Source organism: Siphateles boraxobius, unplaced genomic scaffold (assembly GCF_051911475.1).
Source record: "Siphateles boraxobius isolate OS27281-9 unplaced genomic scaffold, OSU_SipBor_1 7, whole genome shotgun sequence".
In the NCBI taxonomy this organism is placed as follows: domain Eukaryota; kingdom Metazoa; phylum Chordata; class Actinopteri; order Cypriniformes; family Leuciscidae; genus Siphateles; species Siphateles boraxobius.
Window position 1 is genome coordinate 40655257 of NW_027509197.1, and position 19744 is coordinate 40675000.

Below are 19744 nucleotides of genomic sequence, written 5' to 3' on the forward strand. Positions count from 1 at the left end.
CACAGCTCTGTTAGATGGAAGACAGCACACACACACACACATACACACACAGCTCTGTTAGATGGAAAACAACACACACACAACACACACACACACACACAGCTCTGTTAGATGGAAGACAGCACACACACACACACACACACACACACACACACACACACAGCTCTGTTAGATGGAAGACAGCACACACACACACACACACAGCTCTGTTAGATGGAAGACAGCACACACACACACACACACTCACACACACACACACACACACACACAGCTCTGTTAGATGGAAGACAGCACACACACACACACACACACACACACACAGCTCTGTTAGATGGAAGACAGCACACACACACTCAACTGCAGGTTTTGCACTTGAGAATTCTAGGACTTTTAGTTGTCAGTGACAAAACATTTTTTTTTTAATTGTAATATTTAATAAAATTTAAGTTTAATAATCTAATATTAATATTTATTTAAGTTTATATATATATATATATATATATATATATATATATATATATGTGTGTATCTAATATTTAATAAATTGTAAATATTTCCATCTAATATTTATATTTAATTTTTATTTCAAATTACAAAAAAATATTTTTAATAGTTCTAGTTGGCAATAACAACACTACAATTTAATGTGAAATGAAATCATGATATGGTTTCATGAAATGGTATGTTTTATTTTTTTTAATATTATTATAATATAATTGTATCAATTTTTTATGATATTATAATTATATTATTATAATATATATCATAATTATATATTATAATATACACAAATTATATATGTTGTCTTTATGGTAATGAAATAATTTGGCTGTTAAATATTTTATTTTATCTAATTATATTTTTTATTTAATATTATAATAATACATATGTATATTTGAAGAGGTGCATTTATCTGTCACTCAATACAAGTTTAAAAACGGCGAGTTTTCTTTGAGCAGATCCGACTGAATGTGATTCGAATAACTCATTATTTCTACAGTACCCGCTGCCTGAATAAAAAATACATTAATAAATCATCATCACGAATGACAGTATAAAGCACTAACTGAAGATGTTAAACTGTATATAAGAAGGCAAGGTCCTCAAATCCTGCTGTAAGTCATAATTACGGTGTGATGTGCGTTCATGTGATTACGACTGGAATAAACACGGATGGATTATGATCCTGTGAGACCACACACACACCAGATGATGTTTAAATAACAAGAAACGACCCCTCCGTATGAGAAATAACGACAGAATTAACAAAGTTGCAATTTGCGAAATAAATGTTTACAAGAATGAACACACAGAGTAATGATGCTGAAAATTCAGCTTTGATCACAGGAATAAATTACATTTTACTATACATTTACATCGAAAACAGCTGATTTAAATTGTAATAATATTTCACAATTTTAACTGTATTTTTGATCAAATAAACAGTGCAGTCTCACAGCCACAACATTTATGTACAGTAAGAGCGGAGTTACAGAAACTCAGAGCAACAGGAGTCAGTTATTAAAGGAATGGATCAAATATGGACAAACTCAGCCATTGGGTTAAATTTTTCAAATTACATTTTTAACCCAATGTTTGGGTTTGTTTATATTTGACCCAAAATTGGGTTAAAACAACACAGCATTTTTTAGAGTGTATAGAATCACGGGAAAAGTGAATTTTAACGCCCATGCAAGCAAATAAAAAGGACACGTATATATATATATAAAAAAAAAATTTTAGGACACTTATTTGGCTTATTTAAGCTCTTCTAAATCAGGCCTAAAATGGAGGCTCTGTGAGCGACTGGCAGCTCTGTCGTAAAACTCTCGAAATATTCCTTTAATAAAGTCTTTTATGAGGTATTTCTACAAGGCAGTCTTTTCACTCGTCTAATAAAACGCATTTATGAACTGATTTTGGATGTAAATTATAATTTTTTCTATAGAATCACTGGAGAAATTAATTTGAATGCCCATGCAAAAAAAAGATATATATATATATTTAATCAAATAAAAAGGACACTTTATTTGGCTTATTTAAGCTCTTCTAAATCAGGCGTAAATGGAGGCTCTGTGAGCGACTGTTGAAAAACTCTCATCTAAAACGGGCTGTTCGAGGAGAAGATGAAAGACCTGCCGGCTCCGTAAATCCCGTGGGATTGCAGCTGTCCGAGGCCACCCGGGAAGACTCACCTCGGGAAGATCGGAAGTGTTTGCTGGGAGCCGTGAACCCGCGAGTGCCGTGAACATTGACCGACGCCACACGAAACTGGTACCACCTGATCGGCCTCACGTCGCTCAACACGACCCGCTCTTCAGCAACCTGAGGGCACAGAGGGTTAAAGGTCACGAACGGAGGTCACGGGGTCACGGACACGAGTGTGGAATCTGAGCTATTTTGAAACATGAAAGAGCTTAAAAGAGAAACATGCTTTTGTTTAAAAATATTTTCTATCTCAGTGTTTCCGTCTTAAAGGAACACGCCGCCTTTTTGGGACTTTAGCTTATTCACCGTCCATATTCAAGTCCATACATATCTCTGTGCATGCTGTAACTCTGTCTGACGCTCCAACCAATAGCCTAGCTTAGCACAAAGACTGGAAGTAAATGGCTCCAGCTAGCATAGCTCCAGCTAGCATAGTCATATGAGACACAGGCATCTTTTGACCGTATACATACTGGGAACTATATTCTCAGAAGGCGAAGCACTGCTACTTGGGCGGAGGGATTTGCCCGCAGCGCCTGAGAAGCACCATGAGGAGCAGAGAGTTAACTCAGTGTTGCGCTAATGTTCACTTCACGTATATAGACAGGAGCCATCTTTGGAAAACAGTCTCGACCAGTGGAACCACGAACGCCGCGCTACGTAAGCTGAACTGTGACTATCGACCAGCAAGGCGTTCGTGGTTCGACTGGTCGAGACTGTTTTCCAAAGATGGCTCCTAGTGTACTGTCTTTATAAAGTATCTTCTTATTAAACTGTCTGTACACTTACAAAGTTCTCAATGCTTCTGTTTGCAGGTGGAGACCCTCATTATGCTAGCGTGTTAGTGTGGGGCTATTTTGAGCCTTGTTAATGGTATTAACTAGCGATTTTTATTCGTACTTATTCGATGCCCCGTACACTAGCGTTATAAGCTAATCTGTGGTTAAACTAAAAATAACGTTAAACCGGGGTACATTCGATTATCATGACAACGCATCCCAGAGAACGCTCGACCCATGTGTTATTTAGCCCTAGGTTCATTTTTGGCCGGAATTGTCCTTTAATCATTCGCCCCCCCCCCCCCCCCCCCCATCCCATCCCCCCCTACCATCCCCCCCTACCATCCCCCCCATCCCACACCCCCATCACACCCCCCCATCCCATCCCACACCCCCATCACACCCCCCCCATCCCACACCCCCATCACACACACCCCCCCCCCCCCCCCCCCCAACTCATCCCCCCCATCCCGTCTATGGAAAAGCCCTGGTTGCGTGACTGTGTGTTAGTGGTGAAAGGACAAACCTGTGCCACATCCATCCACTGGGTGGCGTCGTCTTCGCTGGGATGGATCCCGAAGTTCCAGCGCCGCTGCAACACGTAAAGCACCGGTTCTACCGAGACGTTGAACCGCGACGACCAGCGAACCTCCAGTTTTCCCGACGGATGCTCCCAAAACACCAGATCCTTCCGCGGCTTCAGAGGAGATCCTGCGAGAGCCAACAACACACACTGCAATAACACTGAATAACAACATGCATATTTCTGTAAAATGTGCACATATGGTCAAAGCAAAATCTATTCATACACCTTTCTCACATTATCACAGTTTATTCGCATTAGTTTAGAGAATGGTAATAAAATATGAGCAGAACTCACTGGTTTTGTCCATCTAGACTATCACACATGAATTATGTTGAATATCTGTCAGCTGTTAAATGTAACTACACAATTAGATAATACCAGTTTAGCTCAAACAATCACCAAGCAATGCTTCATGTTGTTCAGTCTGTGGTGTAAATAGGTGCATTAGTTATTATTTTTTTTATAAATTTTACATGTAGTCACTATATGAAGAATTTTTAAATGTCTGTATGAATGTCACAGTTTAATTTATTTTGCTCTCCTCACTTACATAAATGAACTATAGTGTCCTGCACACACTAGTAAAAAAATATCAAAAATAATATCGGGTGTCTGAATAATTCTTGATTTGACCGTATATTTAATCGAATCTTTTGATTTGTGTCCAAATAAAAAGAGAAAATAATCCAATATTTTATTTGTAATGTATTTCATTCACTGGATTAGCCAAAAAAAGACATTATCACATGATTCTTTAAATTACTAAATTATTTAAATTATATAAATTCTTTAAATTACTAAATTGTTTAATTGAATATGCAAAATATCTCATGATAAAATTATGATATAACGACACCGAACCTCCCATCTGCTGGAGACTTTAAACCTCAAAGACATTAGAAAGTCTTCCATGTGTAATAAATGAAAGATTTATAAAGTACAAAGCTTTGAGAGAGCAGCAAATGTTCTGCTCAGTGTCTCTGCTCGATTGGTTACAGCTGTGATGAAGAACGAGGAAGATCTTACACACACTCCATCAATCAGCTCAGCGTCTTTATCGCCCACAGGACTGGGTTATTAGAGTTCACTACAACTAAACCCATCAAACGCATTTCAAGTGGTACTTCAAGAAAATAAATGAATAAAAATTCAATATTAGTTTATTTTTTTGTCATTTTTATTAGTTTCTTTTTAAATATGACAAATTAGGATTCATTTTTGGCTTTAGTTTTCATGTATTACCAGTTAGCAATTTAAGCTTACTTATCTTTATTCATCTAATATTTGATATTTTATTTTATTTATTATTTCACTTTTCAGGGATATATAACCGTTAACTAAAACTAAAAAAAAATATAAGAAAAACTTAATTTAATCTTACTTTGAATTTATTTCATTTCATCAAGTTGGCAAACAAACATTTCTCATTTTCTTTTAGTTTAACAATGTACTAAAACAACTAAAACTTAAATAAAATGAATAAAACTATACAGATATTTAAAAAAATAATTCAATGTAAATAAAAACTATAATAGTATTAGTAATATTTATAGTTTATGTTATTTAAATTTTCATGGTTATAATGAACTATGTAGACCTTTAAAAAAATACTATAAAAGCAAAAACTAACAAAAATGACTAAAACTAACTAAAATTAAAACGAAAAAATAAAACATAAAAGAATATCAAAATACCATGTAATATTTATATCTTAATGCATTTATTACTTTCAATAAAGTATATAATAGTTATATAGTTATAATAGGATATAATAGGATATAAAACTAAAACCACGAAAAATATTTTTATTACTTGAAATAAAATAAACTTTAACTGACATAAAATATATATATATAAAGCAAAAAAAATTATATATATATATATATATATATATATATATATATATACACATACATTTTTCTTTTAGTTTAACTTGATGTACTAAAACTGAATAAAACTAATAAAGACTATAAATACATTTTAATATATATATATATATATATATATATATATATATATATTCTTAAATTTGAAAACATAAAAACTATAATAGTATCAGTAATATTTATATTTGATTTTATGTGTTATTTCACTTTTCAGGGTTATTATAATTAATTAAATAGCCATTTAAAAAAATATATCAATTTTTAAAAAATACTATAAAAAGTTAAAACTAACAAAAAATACTAAAACTAACTAAAATTAAAATAAAACAAGAAAATAAAAAATAAAAATAATTCAGAATGTTAATTAAAATTTTAATATAATAGTATCTCAATAAAATATCACTGGAAGAGGATAATCTTAATAAATGTTGTCCTCAACATGTTGACTGCATTAAACTCAGGATGGAGAAATACAACATGATGAACTTTTCCACCGTGGATGAAGAAGCTGAAGGCCTGAAAGCCTGGATCAGTGATGTTGAAGAAGCTGAACAGCATCTGTACTGGATTGAGCTGCGGTTTTACAACTACAGCACATGTGTGTGTCGTCAGATCCCAAATCCACAGACTAACCGCTCCTCACACACACTCCTACACACTCCTACACTCGCTCCGACTGAGATTCACCCGTAACCACACATGAAACCTCCACAGGTGCACGTCGTTCTTCCAAACACACACGCAGAAGCTTCATTCCTGAATCTATTCCCAGGGGATGCATGAACTAAAGAAATGCAGATCTTGAATGCAATGATAAAAGTTTGTGGAGCCGAAAATAAAAGCGCCAATGAAACTCCACATGAAACACTATATTTATGCATATATGTAGATTTAGCCTACATATGTATTTGGCAAACTCTTTTATCCAAAGTGATTAACAAAATCTTTGACGAAGAATGTTCGTCAACAACCAATTTTCCCATGCCTAAAACCAAAGAAGAGCCGGATGTGAAGATTTTAAACCCACCAATCAGAACTTTTCTGTTAAAATTGTGCTTTTTCTGCTGCGCTTTTTTTAATCATTGCAATCTGGCAACCATGCGTACACACACTCTCTCTTTACACTGGATAGATGCACTTTTATCATGGATAGATGCACTTTTATGATGGATAGATGCACTTTTATGATGGATAGATGCACTTTTATCATGGATAGATGCACTTTTATGATGAATAGATGCACTTTTATGATGGATAGATGCTCTTTTATGATGCACTTTTATGATGGATAGATGCACTTTTATGATGGATAGATGCTCTTTTATGATGCACTTTTATGATGGATAGATGCACTTTTATGATGGATAGATGCTCTTTTATGATGGATAGATGCACTTTTATGATGGATAGATGCACTTTTATGATGGATAGATGCACTTTTATGATGGACAGATGCACTTTTATGATGGATAGATGCACTTTTATGATGGATAGATGCACTTTTATGATGAATAGATGCACTTTTATGATGGATAGATGCTCTTTTATGATGGATAGATGCACTTTTATGATGAATAGATGCTCTTTTATGATGGATAGATGCTCTTTTATGATGGACAGATGCACTTTTATGATGAATAGATGCACTTTTATGATGCACTTTTATGATGAATAGATGCACTTTTATGATGGATAGATGCACTTTTATGATGAATAGATGCACTTTTATGATGAATAGATGCACTTTTATGATGGATAGATGCACTTTTATGATGGATAGATGCACTTTTATGATGAATAGATGCACTTTTATGATGAATAGATGCACTTTTATGATGAATAGATGCACTTTTATGATGGATAGATGCTCTTTTATGATGCACTTTTATGATGGATAGATGCTCTTTTATGATGCTCTTTTATGATGGACAGATGCACTTTTATGATGAATAGATGCACTTTTATGATGCACTTTTATGATGAATAGATGCACTTTTATGATGAATAGATGCACTTTTATGATGAATAGATGCACTTTTATGATGGACAGATGCACTTTTATGATGGATAGATGCACTTTTATGATGGACAGATGCACTTTTATGATGAATAGATGCACTTTTATGATGAAAAGATGCTCTTTTATGATGGATAGATGCACTTTTATGATGGACAGATGCACTTTTATGATGAATAGATGCACTTTTATGATGAATAGATGCTCTTTTATGATGGATAGATGCTCTTTTATGATGCACTTTTATGATGGATAGATGCTCTTTTATGATGCACTTTTATGATGGATAGATGCACTTTTATGATGGACAGATGCACTTTATGATGGATGGATGCACTTTATGATGGATAGATGCACTTTTATGATGGATAGATGCTCTTTTATGATGGATAGATGCACTTTTATGATGAATAGATGCTCTTTAATGATGCACTTTTATGATGGATAGATGCACTTTTATGATGAATAGATGCTCTTTTATGATGCACTTTTATGATGGATAGATGCACTTTTATGATGGATAGATGCACTTTTATGATGAATAGATGCACTTTTATGATGGAAAGATGCACTTTTATGATGGATAGATGCTCTTTTATGATGGATAGATGCTCTTTTATGATGGATAGATGCACTTTTATGATGGATAGATGCTCTTTTATGATGGATAGATGCTCTTTTATGATGGATAGATGCTCTTTTATGATGGATAGATGCACTTTTATGATGGATAGATGCTCTTTTATGATGGATAGATGCTCTTTTATGATGGATTGATACACTTTTATGATGGATAGATGCACTTTTATGATGGATAGATGCTCTTTTATGATGGATAGATGCACTTTTATGATGGATAGATGCTCTTTTATGATGGATAGATGCTCTTTTATGATGGATAGATGCTCTTTTATGATGGACAGATGCACTTTTATGATGGATAGATGCACTTTTATGATGAATAGATGCACTTTTATGATGAATAGATGCACTTTTATGATGGACAGATGCACTTTTATGATGAATAGATGCACTTTTATGATGGATAGATGCACTTTTATGATGAAAAGATGCACTTTTATGATGGATAGATGCTCTTTTATGATGGATAGATGCTCTTTTATGATGATAGATGCACTTTTATGATGGACAGATGCACTTTTATCATGATAGATGCACTTTTCTGATGGATAGATGCTCTTTTATGATGGATAGATGCACTTTTATGATGGACAGATGCACTTTTATGATGATAGATGCACTTTTATGATGGACAGATGCACTTTTATCATGATAGATGCACTTTTATGATGGATAGATGCACTTTTATGATGGATAGATGCTCTTTTATGATGAATAGATGCACTTTTATGATGGATAGATGCTCTTTTATGATGGACAGATGCACTTTGATGATGAATAGATGCACTTTTATGATGGATAGAGGCACTTTTAAGATGGATAGATGCTCTTTTATGATGGATAGATGCACTTTTATGATGATAGATGCACTTTTATGATGGACAGATGCACTTTTATGATGGACAGATGCACTTTTATCATGATAGATGCTCTTTTATGATGGACAGATGCACTTTTATGATGAATAGATGCACTTTTATGATGGACAGATGCACTTTTATGACGGATAGATGCACTTTTATCATGATAGATGCACTTTTCTGATGGATAGATGCTCTTTTATGATGGATAGATGCACTTTTATGATGGATAGATGCACTTTTATGATGGATAGATGCTCTTTTATGATGGATAGATGCACTTTTATGATGGATAGATGCACTTTTATGATGGATAGATGCACTTTTATCATGGATAGATGCACTTTTATCATGATAGATGCACTTTTATGATGGATCGATGCACTTTTATGATGGATAGATGCACTTTTATGATGGATAGATGCACTTTTATGATGGGTAGATGCACTTTTATGATGGATAGATGCACTTTTATGATGGATAGATGCACTTTTATGATGGACAGATGCACTTTTATGATGGACAGATGCACTTTTATCATGAACAGATGCACTTTTATGATGGATAGATGCACTTTTATGATGGATAGATGCACTTTTATCGTGGATCGATGCACTTTTGATTTAACATGATTAGCATGTTGTTAACAGATGGAGGTTAAACACTCAGCAAGAGTTTAAGTTTGAACATTTTCATCCCTTCAATGCGAGTCTGAGGGTCACAGCTGGAACGGTTTGGACCGCAGTATCTGATAATTTTGGTCTCAGAAGGAGAAGAAGAAGAAGTAGCTGAAATAGTATATCAGTTTAAGTAAGGGATAATTTAGATCCAGCCGGTTGTTATCTCAGAATAAACCCGACATGGTGATCAGGATCAGGCCTTCATCAGCCTGAAGGGGTTTGAGATCACACTCACACCCACTGGTACTTGGCCTTGGGTATGGAGAGCTCCAGCCATCTGCTGGTAGCCATCTGCGGCGCCATCTTGGTTATAGACCAAGATTTATCTGACGCTTTTATCCAAAGCGACTTACAATTGCTATATTTCAGAGGTCGCGCGCCTCTGGAGCAACTAGGGGATAAGTGTCTTGCTCAGGGACACATTGGTGTCTCACAGTGGATTCGAACCCGGGTCTCTCATTATCCACTGCGCCATCACCACTCCTAAACACAAACACACACACCTGAAGGGGGTTTATTCTGAGATCACAAACACACACACACTAGGGGTTGAACCGACTAGTCGATTAGTCGACTAGTCGACCTTAATGCAATGCCGTGACGCTTTAAGCTTGACGTCGACTAGTCGCGTTGATCATGTGACACTATGATAGAGCTAATTTTAATACTAACATGACCGCGTTGCAGACGACAACAGATGAAGAGCCCAGAGGGTCATTGCTGCAAGAAAGCAGCATTGGTAGCCTACATCAAGTGTGGTACATACTTTACTAACCTAACACTAGATATTCTTGAAAACGAAAGTAAAAGCATGACGCACGCTCACTGTTTTACAGGGAAATGAGAGTCTCTTTATTAAAATCATTAAAACATTATTTTTTTCATACATTTATTTAAACATATTAATGATGTATCTCTAATTCAACCACAATTAATTTGAATATTATTTTGTATTGCTTGGATCTGCGCATCACTAACAAATTTATAGCTTTTTTTCTTTTCTTTATTCTTTTCATCCTAAATGATGATGTAAACAGCGGTCTGTTTACACCTAGCCACTTCATGTGTTTCTGTGATCTGATAGCTATCCGATCATGAAAAGACCAGGTGTAAATGCCGTCCGAAACGCATTCGAGACGGATTTAAATCCGATCGCTCAAACCCCTTCAGGAGGAGGTCTGGGCCGCTTAACAAACGAAACTGGACACGTGTAAATGCATCTGGTTGTTGAAACCACATATGTATATTGGACTTCTCCCAACAATGCTAAAAATAAACGTGTGAGAGCGTGTTAGCCTATGTCATGTTATATTTATTATATGACGAAGCTATGGCAACACGTATCACCGCAGCTGAGCATCTATTCCTCAGGCCAACGTGCAAACTATCGCAAATCAAAGTGAAAGTAAGTCGCAGACTCTTAACGCACAATCATCTTCGATAAAAGTAAACAAACAAAATGATCTTACCAGTGCGTTAACTCTCTTATTGCGGTCTTTGATTTTGAAATGAGCTGATGATCAATAAAATGCAGCTCATTACTGTTGCTTTCGGTGACGTGAACTCCGGTAAATTTGAGCGTTGTTTGAAGATTGTTTGAAGATCGGGTTTATATCCGTTTTGCGAAAACATATTTATGTGACTAGGTGTAAATGGAATCGTTTTGATAAATCAGATCAGTAAAAACGCATGAAGTGACCAGGTGTAAACGGCTCCATTATTAGCTGCCTGTCAGCATCTATAATGTTCTGTTAATTAATTGCAAATTGTGGCATGTTGCAAAGCAGTCCCATCTCTTGTGTTTTTATGAATGACGGCATCGATTAGTCGACGTCGACTCGACTTTGATGTCATAAAAGTCGACTTCAAAAAAGCTGAAGTCGTTCAACCACTAACACACACACTCACACACACACACACACACACACACACACACACACACACGACACCTGAAGGGGGTTTATTCTGAGATCACACACACACACACACACACACACAGACACCTGAAGGGGGTTTATTCTGAGATCACACACACACACACACACACACACACACACACACACACACACACACACACACACACAGACAGACACCTGAAGGGGGTTTATTCTGAGATCACACACACACACACACACACACACACACACACAGACACCTGAAGGGGGTTTATTCTGAGATCACACACACACACACACACACACACACACACACACACAGACAGACACCTGAAGGGGGTTTATTCTGAGATAACTACCGGCTGGATGTACATTATCCCACTTATTACACAGAATTTCAACACATAAATAATTATGGATATAAGAGATATTGATTTCAGATTAAACTATTTTCAAATCATACCCTTTTGTGTCTTATAATCCAACAGTGAACAAAACAATAGTCACAAAATGGCCGCCGCTGCGTTTGTATGAAACAAGAGAGAGCGAGTCCATGATACTGGATGGCATAATTAAATAACTCTACACAAAATATTGATTTGACTTGAGTTTTAATATTTTATTAACTCACCAAGAGCAAAACTTCCACAAAGAAAACCTGTTGCTAGTGAGTGTATCACTTCAGTGACCCGGATGAGCCTGTGTTTCTGTTCTCTGCTGTTGTTATCGGGGAATAATATAACGCTGGATGGTGCGATTGACCAATCAGATTCAAGTATTCGACAGAGCCGTGTAATAATCAGTGTTAATATGTTTCTGAAGCCGAGAGACTCGCAGGGTTACAGTCGCACCGGAGGAACATCTGAGAGCGATCGAGAACACGAGAAACACTCAACGCTCAATCGAGTCTGTTAATGGTTTCCAGCATCTTCACCAGAGCAACACACACAGAAATAATCACGCTTCTGACACCGGAGGATCAGGCTGATTGGGTTTGGATTTCAATAAAAGGCTTTATGACTTTCTGCAAATGAGGGGGAACCAGTAAATCTGACATTAATAACAATCGTGCAAGACAAACCGTAAAGCTTCCTTTGCCTGTTTTCAGAGGTCACGTTTCAGCTTATTGTTTAAGTATGATAAAAAATACAGTAAAAAATTTGAAATATTATTAGGATGTAAAACATCTGTTTTCTATGTGAATATATATTAAAGTGTAATTTATTCCTGTGATCAAAGCTGAATTTTCAGCATCATTACTCCAGTCTTCAGTGTCACATGATCCTTCAGAAATCACTATAATATGATGATTTGATGCTCAACTATTATTATTGGTGCTCAATTATCAATAATAGCTCTTATTATTAATGTTGAAAATGTTTTTGCTGATTAAAATTTTTGTGGAAATTGTAATACAGTCTTCTTTGATTAATAGAAAGTTCAAAAGAACAGCATTTGAAATACAATCTTCTGTAACATTATTAATAAATATATCTATATATAAAATGCCAAAAATGTAGCTTTGCAATGGATAAATTAAATATGACAATATATTCACATTGAAAACAGCTGTTTAACATGGTAATAATATTTCAGAATTACTGTATCTTCGATCATGTAAATGCAGCCTTGGTGAAGAGGAGACTTCTTTCAAAAACATTAAAAAAAATCTTAATTATCCTAATTATTATCTCTCTAATGTCTGCCTTATTATAACATAAGAATCACAATTATAAAGTAAACTATTCAGACGGATAACGGTCATGACAATATGCAAATCTGTATGACTTCTGATTTTTGTCCATGCTATGAAAGTCAATGGGGTCCAAAATGACAATGACTTACAATGTGTGGACAAAACAAACAAGACATTTTTCCACTTATTCCACAGGTTTTTAACAACATGAGGGTGAATAAATGATAAAATGCATGGGTGAACTAAGACATTAAGCCACAAACTTGGGTTGATGATGGTGTATGGAAGTAAAATAATGGCAAATGTTTTGGCAAAACAAAAAAAGCTTATTGAATTGCACTAATTGAAAAAAAATATGCATTGCATTAACCGTGCTTGCATTTTAATGCATTGTATTATTAGGGCTGTCTGCCGTAAGCTAGTTATTTTACTCGATAAAGTGTTAAATATGGATATTTATCTTACATGATGGATAGATGTACTTTTCTTTTATCATGGATAGATGCACTTTTATGATGGATAGATGCACTTTTATGATGGATAAATGCACTTTTATGATGGATAGATGCACTTTTATGATGGATAAATGCACTTTTATGATGGATAGATGCACTTTTATGATGGATAGATGCACTTTTATGATGGATAAATGCACTTTTATGATGGATAGATGCACTTTTATGATAGATAAATGCACTTTTATGATGGATAGATGCACTTTTATGATGGATAGATGCACTTTTATGATGGATAGATGCACTTTTATGATGGATAGATGCACTTTTATGATGAACAGATGCACTTTTATGATGAACAGATGCACTTTTATGATGGATAGATGCACTTTTATGATGGATAGATGCACTTTTATGATGAACAGATGCACTTTTATGATGGACAGATGCACTTTTATGATGGATAGATGCACTTTTATGATGGATAAATGCACTTTTATGATGGATAAATGCACTTTTATGATGGATAGATGCATTTTATGATGGATAGATGCACTTTTATGATGGATAAATGCACTTTTATGATGGATAAATGCACTTTTATGATGAACAGATGCACTTTTATGATGAACAGATGCACTTTTATGATGGATAGATGCACTTTTATGATGGATAAATGCACTTTTATGATGGATAGATGCACTTTTATGATGGATAGATGCACTTTTATGATGGATAGATGCACTTTTATCATGGATAGATGCACTTTTATGGACTTCAAAACATAAAGAGACATTCACTGCCATTATAAATCTCGAAAGAGTCAGGACATTTTTTAATATAACTCTGATTGTATTCGTCTGAAAGAAGAATGTCATATACACCTAGGATGACTTGAGGGCGAATAATGTTTCACTTTTTGGTGAACTATCCCTTTAAAATGCAAGCAAGGTTAATGCAATGCATGTTTTTTTCAATTAGTGCAATTCAACAAGCTTTTTCTGTTTCAAAAACATTTGCCACTATTTTACTTCTGTACTAGTGCTGAGAAAGAGTGTGTACCTCTATAGACGTTCTTGGGGATCTGGCATGTGTGTCCGCATCCATTGGGACAGCATCTCTTTATCGTCGAGCACTCGTTGTCTTCTTCACAGCTCTCGACACAAGCCGCTGCGAATCCACTAGCTCGATCCGGTGCCGGACACTCGCCCTGCTTCTGCGACTCCACCGAACGCAAGAACTCGCAGCTTCTCAGACACTCGTAGTGCTTCTTCGGGAACTGAGTCTGAAATCAGAAGCAGAGCAACAGGATTAAAGGGGCGTTCATTATGATTTCACTTTTCTAACTTTAGTTAGTGTGTAATGTTACGACGCAAAGTTCAAAGCAAAGGGAGATATTTTCTTTTACAGAAATCACTTTTTAAGGACGACAACAAACAGCTGGTAGGAACTACAATGAGCTTCATCATAGGTTAGTGACATCACTAACCCTTAAATTTGCATAAACCCCGCCCCCGGGAACGCCATTTATAGATTATCATGACAGAATATGCTAATAAATGACACATCAGCTTCATAAATATATTAACTAACCATTCAGAAATGTTGTATTCTACATGTTCTTCACTTCTTGAGTCTCTCCATCTTTGTCTGACTCCGGTTTGAACATAAAAGAGAAGACTAAAAGTTTTTGAAATGTTCAGTGTGTGTCTGTGTGAGGTAATCAGAGCTGCTAACACACACACACACACACACACACACACGAGTTCTTGAAGCTCCGCCCTCTGCGCCGGGAGCAGCGGCTCATTTGTATTTAAAGGGACACACACAAAAACGACACGTTTTTGCTCACCCTCAAAAAGGGACACTTTTAACATGATATAAAAATATCTGTGGGGGGTTTGGAGCTAAAACTTCACACACACACTCTGGGGACATCAGAGACTTATTTTACATATTGGGAAAAGGGCATTATAGGACCCCTTTAAACAATAATTAAAAGAGCAAAAGTTTAGCGCTGGGGAAACATCTCGTCTCGTACCTCACACAAGTCCTGACACTGGTTCTCCTTCAGGTCCCATGATGCCCTGCAAGGCTCCAGACACTGGAAGAGAAAAGCAAAGAAGAGATTAGCACATCCCGAAGAAACGGGAAAAGAAGGAAAATCAGAAACGTGAACCAGATGCTTCATGTTTTACGCAGACCAGGCATTTTTAGACTTGGAACTGCAGGGTTGTTTGTGAGTTGATGAAACACTGCAGCTGATAACTAATTCAATTAAAAAAAGCAACAAAAAAAATACATTTGAAATAAAAACAATCAAAATAAAACACTATTATATAAATTAATTCATAAAAATAAAAACGAATCAAACAATTAAAAAAACAAAATAAAGCACTTTCAAAGAATTAAATTACAAAAACAAAAAATGAACAAATAATAATGAAAAAACTTTCTAATGGTTAATTACATTATAAAAATGCAAAATTTGAATATATAAATGTAAAAACAAATAGAAATCAAAACAAAACACTTACTAATAATAAAATGTTAAAAAGTCAATTAAACAGATACATTTACAATAAAAAACATTCTAATCATTTATAAAATATAAAATGAATAATATAAATAATTCTAAAATATTTTTAAATTATTTTTAAATTATTTTTAAATTATTTTTAAATTATTTTTAAATTATTTTTTTAATTATTTTTTAAATATTTTTAATTATTTTTTAATTATTTTTTAAATATTTTTTACATTATTTTTAAATCATTAAAAATTAATTATAAATAAATAAAAAGAAATAAAATCTAAAATAAAAAGAAATAAAACGGTTACTAAAGATTCATTAAATCATAAAAAGTGCTTTATTAAAATAAATTATTTTTAAAATGAAAAGAAATCAAAATAAAACACTTACTACTTAATAAATTAAAAAAATTAATATGGAAGTACAATAATGCCAAATGTTTTTGAAACAAAAAGCCTGTTGAAATGTTCTACTTTAAAAAAATATGCATTGCATTAACCCTGCTTTTATTTTAATGCATTGTATTTTTAGGGTTTACATTTTTATGGGCTGAAATTTAGCATGGTTGAATATTTAAGCTGTGAATATTTAAATTCAAAACATTTCAAACACATTTTCATTAGTAAAATTTCAATAATCCATATTCACCTTTCATATTTCACTTCCAAAATATTCAAACTGATTAAAAATACAACCTATAATATTCAACAGGCGGTTTTCGGTCCATTTTATTTCGCTTTGCAAATTCACTTCCTCAAATTCAGTGGTTCAAATTCGACAGCAAATTCAACGTTGACGTCCAGGAACTGCAGGAAAAGCAGTAGATTACCGATCATAATCTCCATCTGCTGTTAGTCCACCTCACCAGCAGGGGGCGCAAGCGAGTGTTGTGGACGAACACCAGAGCAACAGTTAGAGCAAGCCATTCATTCATAAAACTCATTTACAACAATTGAGCATGCATTAAGTTTTTTGTGATGATTATCTGCGTCGGTATATATGTGAAAAGATGATAAAGGCGAAAAAGCTGTTTTTATGTTTCATTCATTAACTTCATTGTTACTTTCCCTATGTAGCCTTACATGTTATCAACTTTTTCTACCATGAACGGATTATAATCGGTTTCCCTCAATACCTCATCATACTCAAGGATTCCCCTTCCGTCAGGACAAAACGCTTAACGTAGCTTAATGGACTAATACAGTGATGTAAAAGACCAAACTCGCACCTTATTGGGGAAGTATGCCTACATACATGATTAATCTGGGAAGGGTCATAGCACTTTCATATTGTTGTCCTATATTGTTAGTTTAACTGCAACTTAAGTCGCTTTGGATAAAAGCGTCTGCTAAATAATTAAATGTAAAATTGGCTTGACATTCGCACATTTAGGGACCGTCTCTAAATTAACATTGGTAGTCCTATAGGCCTAAACGTTTCTAACTTCAGTAGCAAACTTCAATTTATTTGAATAACTTGCGCATTATGCCTGACATCACCTACATGAACACTTTACAGCTGGTTTTATGACTGCAAGTCGTTCTCTTCAAATGCTATTGAAGTTAGAAACGTTTATACCAATGTTGTATGTAACTTTAGAGACGGTCCCTAAATGTGCGAATGTCCAAAATCAACCTAATGCCAGTATCACTGAGAAACGCTCAGCTTTAAACTTTGCACGTTAAGTTCATATTCTGAATCCTTCTGTTTGCCTGCGAGTTTGGTCTTTTATATCACTGTATTGGTCCATTAAGCTACGTTAAGCGTTTCATATGTCCAGCAGAGGAATCCTGACGTATTGAGGGAAACCCTAGTAGCTACTGCATGTAGCACAATCACCGCAATATAAGGTCGAGGCAACTAAACAACCAATAGATATGTCAAACTCAAATGTAACATTGGATCTGTATACATCCGCATCGGGGGAATAACATTATAATCTCGTTCACGGTAGAGATGCATGTAGGCTACACAGGAAAAGTAATCATGAAGACACTGAATTTCACATAAGACATAATAATCACAGATACACTTACATTGTTGTAAATGAGTTTTTATGAATGAATGGCTTGCTCTAACTGTTGCTCTGGTGTTCGTCCACAACACGTGCTTGCGCCCCCTGCTGGTGAGGTGGACTAACAGCAGATGGAGATTATGCTCGGCAATCTACTGCTTTTCCTGCAGTTCCTGGACGTCAACGTTGAATTTGCTGTCGAATTTGAACCACTGAATTTGAGGAAGTGAATTTGCAAAGCGAAATAAAATGGACCGAAAACCGCCTGTTGAATATTATAGGTTGTATTTTTAATCAGTTTGAATATTTTGGAAGTGAAATAAGAAAGGTGAATATGGATTATTGAAATTTTACTAATGAAAATGTGTTTGAAATGTTTTGAATTTAAATATTCACAGCTTAAATACTCAACCATGCTAAATTTCAGCCCATAAAAATGTAAACCCTAAAAATACAATGCATTAAAATACAAAAAATGCAACGCATATTTTTTTAAAGTAGTGCAATTCAACAGGCTTTTTGTTTCAAAAACATCTGGCATTATTTTACTTCCATAAATTAAATTAAACAAATAATGAATGCAATCAAAATAAAACACTAATAATTAATTAGAAATATAATAAATTAAACAAATAATTTCAAAATAAAAAAAAAACAAAAAACTTACTAATAATTAAATAACTAATAAAAAATATAGAAAAATAATTTAAAAAGTAGGCATTGATAATGCTTTGGATAACACAAATATATTTAAAATAATAATATGACTTCAGATGAAGATGGATGATCAACAGTGTCTAACAGAAGCATGAGCGTAAATCACTCAATCATCCAGGAACCCAATACACTCCTCAACTGTGTCCAAGTCCCAGATGCTTAACATATCACACACACACACACACACACACAAACTCATTCCCAAACCACACCAGCAGTGCCAACACAAAGAGTCTTCAACTTCAATCTCCTCATGCTTTACAACACGGACTAAAAATCAGCGCAAACTTCTGACTTTTTCATGCTGGTACATGAAGGAAATGACACAAACTCTGAATCAAAATTATACATTTTTCTAAATGTCATAATCATTTGTTAACAAACAAGTGTTCATTACTTCAATGAGCTCATTGTTTCTGCATTAAATTAATAAATTGTTTAAATTAATAAATTTTTAGCTCACTGTGATTTTGTAAATGTACATTTCTGAAATACATAACTGAGACAGTTTCCTCTGATAACAGATCGCTGTAAACTGTAATGCGGACTCGTGCATTTTCTGTAAAGCTGCTTTGAAATGATGTGTATCGTGAAACGCGCTGTACAAATAAATGTGAATTGAATTGAATTGAATTGCAAGTTTATATCTCACAAGTCAAAATAGAGAGAAAAAGTCATATTAAAATGCAAAACATCAAACCAGTCCCGGCTCTTACATGAAGGATAAACCAGTGCACACACACACACACACACACACACACACACACACACACACA

At 34.6% G+C, this 19744-nt stretch overlaps 1 protein-coding gene across 2 annotated transcripts in view; it reads right to left on the reverse strand.

Moving 5' to 3' along the window:
- Positions 1–19744, reverse strand: part of anos1 (anosmin 1) — an 86967-nt gene that overhangs the window by 34972 nt on the left and 32251 nt on the right. For both annotated transcript variants that reach the window (XM_077216459.1, XM_077216460.1), the window contains exons 3-6: positions 15746–15808; positions 14767–14989; positions 3514–3698; positions 2196–2325 (exon numbers count right to left, since the gene is read on the reverse strand). In XM_077216459.1, coding sequence (XP_077072574.1) covers positions 2196–2325; positions 3514–3698; positions 14767–14989; positions 15746–15808 — 601 coding nt within the window. The remainder of the gene's footprint in view (positions 1–2195; positions 2326–3513; positions 3699–14766; positions 14990–15745; positions 15809–19744) is intronic.